General features: G+C 33.2%; 1 protein-coding gene across 1 annotated transcript; it reads left to right on the top strand.

The window, feature by feature from the left end:
* The first annotated feature begins 249 nt into the window (after window positions 1–249).
* LOC112010055 (germin-like protein subfamily 1 member 7) lies at window positions 250–1476 on the top strand. The gene is made up of 2 exons (XM_024042397.2): window positions 250–484; window positions 720–1476. The coding sequence occupies exons 1-2, from the start codon at window positions 358–360 to the stop codon at window positions 1250–1252; spliced, it is 660 nt and encodes a 219-aa protein (XP_023898165.1). The 5' UTR covers window positions 250–357; the 3' UTR covers window positions 1253–1476.
* The last annotated feature ends 619 nt before the right edge of the window (window positions 1477–2095 follow it).

The following is a 2095-nucleotide window of genomic DNA, read 5'->3' as shown; positions in this document are numbered from 1 at the left end:
TTATTTTTGGGTTGGCCAAAACAGCACGAAAACTATACAATTGCATTGAAGTGGTCCCATTTTATTGATTTTTAAATACGAACAGACGAGTACCTGTTAAAGAATTGTTCACCTCGTAAATTAAAAATTGATAAAGTTAGAAGAACTACGAAGCAAGAAGGGTTCATCCCATAGACTAAAAAATGATATAAATTGGTTTCCAAATACTTAATATGTTCTGTTTGTGAAAAACATAGACCGGTTCACTGACTCCCCTTTATAAATAGAGATTTTTACATATGCTAAGTTCTCATCCCTCAACCAAGCAAGAATACGCAGAAAGTCATACTATAAGATAGGGAAAACAAAACCTTAAAAATGATTAAAGGTGTTATTTACCTTATAACTGTGGCCCTTTTGGCTTTGGCATCCACCCTTGTTTCTGCCTATGACCCTAGTCCTCTGCAAGACTTTTGTGTCGCAATCAACAACACCAATTCTGCTGGTATGTACATACTCTCATTATTATTAGCAGTAGTAGTAATTTTCATCAAGTTCATTTGAAATCATTAGAAGTTGTACAAAACAATGAAACGATCCCTTCAATAAAAAATAATAATGAAAATATGCCTTATGGTTGTATCATCTACATCATATTTGTTTTACTCAGACTTGTTATTGTCCATTATTACAGAAGTTTCTTATTTTTTTTTGATAACGAAAAACTTTTCTTTGTGTAGTATTTGTGAATGGAAAATTTTGCAAGGACCCAGCAGTTGTCACAGCCGATGATTTTTTCTTCCCCGGACTCAATATTCCTGCAAACACTGCAAATAAAGTTGGATTCAATGTCACCCTTGTGAACGTTGATCTATTACCAGGTTTGAACACTCTAGGCATATCTTTGGCCCGTCTTGACTTTGCACCATATGGCTTGGATCCTCCACACATTCACCCTCGTGCCTCTGAGATTCTAGTAGTTGCAGAGGGTACTCTCTTAGTTGGATTTGTCACATCCAACCCAAACAAACTTTTTACCAAAGTTTTAAACAAGGGAGATGTCTTTGCATTTCCAATTGGTCTCATTCACTTTCAATTTAACATAGGGCAGACCAATGCTGTTGCTTTTGCCGGTCTCAATAGCCAAAATCCCGGGGTGATCACCATTGCAAACGCGGTCTTTGGATCTAATCCTCCCATCAATCCTGATGTTCTCATCAAAGCCTTCCAAGTTGACAAGAATGTAGTTGATTATCTTCAGAAACAATTCTAGTTAAACCACAATTTGGAAAAGTATATGTCATAGGAATGATTAATTGCTAGATAGTTCAAATATTGTTTTCCACTTTTCCTTATTTCTCCTCTTGTAATGCCTTAGAAATAATTGTTATAGAATAAAATCATTTTTTTATGATTGTTTGTATGTGTCAGGATGTCATAACTAAGGTAGAGTAGCCAAGATCCATGTCATTCAACTAGTACCTCCCGGTGACAAAGACATCCACAGTTCAAATTTCCCTACCTCCTAATTATCGATGTATTAAAAAAAATATAGGCAGAGTAATTTGTGCAGCATTAATTAAATCTTGATTACACCTTGTATACACAACGTTTTTAAATCACAACAACCTAACTATTAAATATAAACTGATCAATATTGTGTTAAAAATAGACAGAAGTTTGAATTTCAGTTTTACAAATTGCACGTATGAATATTGAGGTTCTACTACAAAATGCATTCATGTAGTACATTATGTAAGGCGGCTGCAACATGCCAATGTCCCTACATAACTTTTCGTAAGATCAGCTAAAAAAAAATAAAAAATATCGTAAAAACAAGTTATCCCCTCTGTTACTATTTTCCATCAAACTAATGGAAAACATTTGTGAAAAAAAATTAAATCACATAAATACTACTAATAATCTTTAACAAGGTTTCATCCTTAACGTTAATTATAAATTTAGCTACTTATAGCAATTAAAAGACAACACAAAATTTCCCGCTAAAAAAGAAAACAAAAAAGACAACACAAAAATGAAATACTATGCATTAAACTAAACAAATATAATATAGAAAGAAATAGTCACAGTGCTATCACCAAGAAAAAGCTATAAA

This window comes from Quercus suber, unplaced genomic scaffold (genome assembly GCF_002906115.3).
Source record: "Quercus suber isolate HL8 unplaced genomic scaffold, Cork oak 2.0 scaffold_478, whole genome shotgun sequence".
In the NCBI taxonomy this organism is placed as follows: Eukaryota; Viridiplantae; Streptophyta; class Magnoliopsida; order Fagales; family Fagaceae; genus Quercus; species Quercus suber.
This window is presented reverse-complemented; position numbering and strand designations above follow the sequence as displayed.

Bases quoted from the DNA above. Each gene is read 5' to 3' on its own strand.
- LOC112010055 (XM_024042397.2), top strand. From the start codon at position 358: ATGATTAAAGGTGTTATTTACCTTATAACTGTGGCCCTTTTGGCTTTG. The intron at 485-719 runs GTATGTACATAC...TTCTTTGTGTAG, and splicing joins CAACAACACCAATTCTGCTG to TATTTGTGAATGGAAAATTT.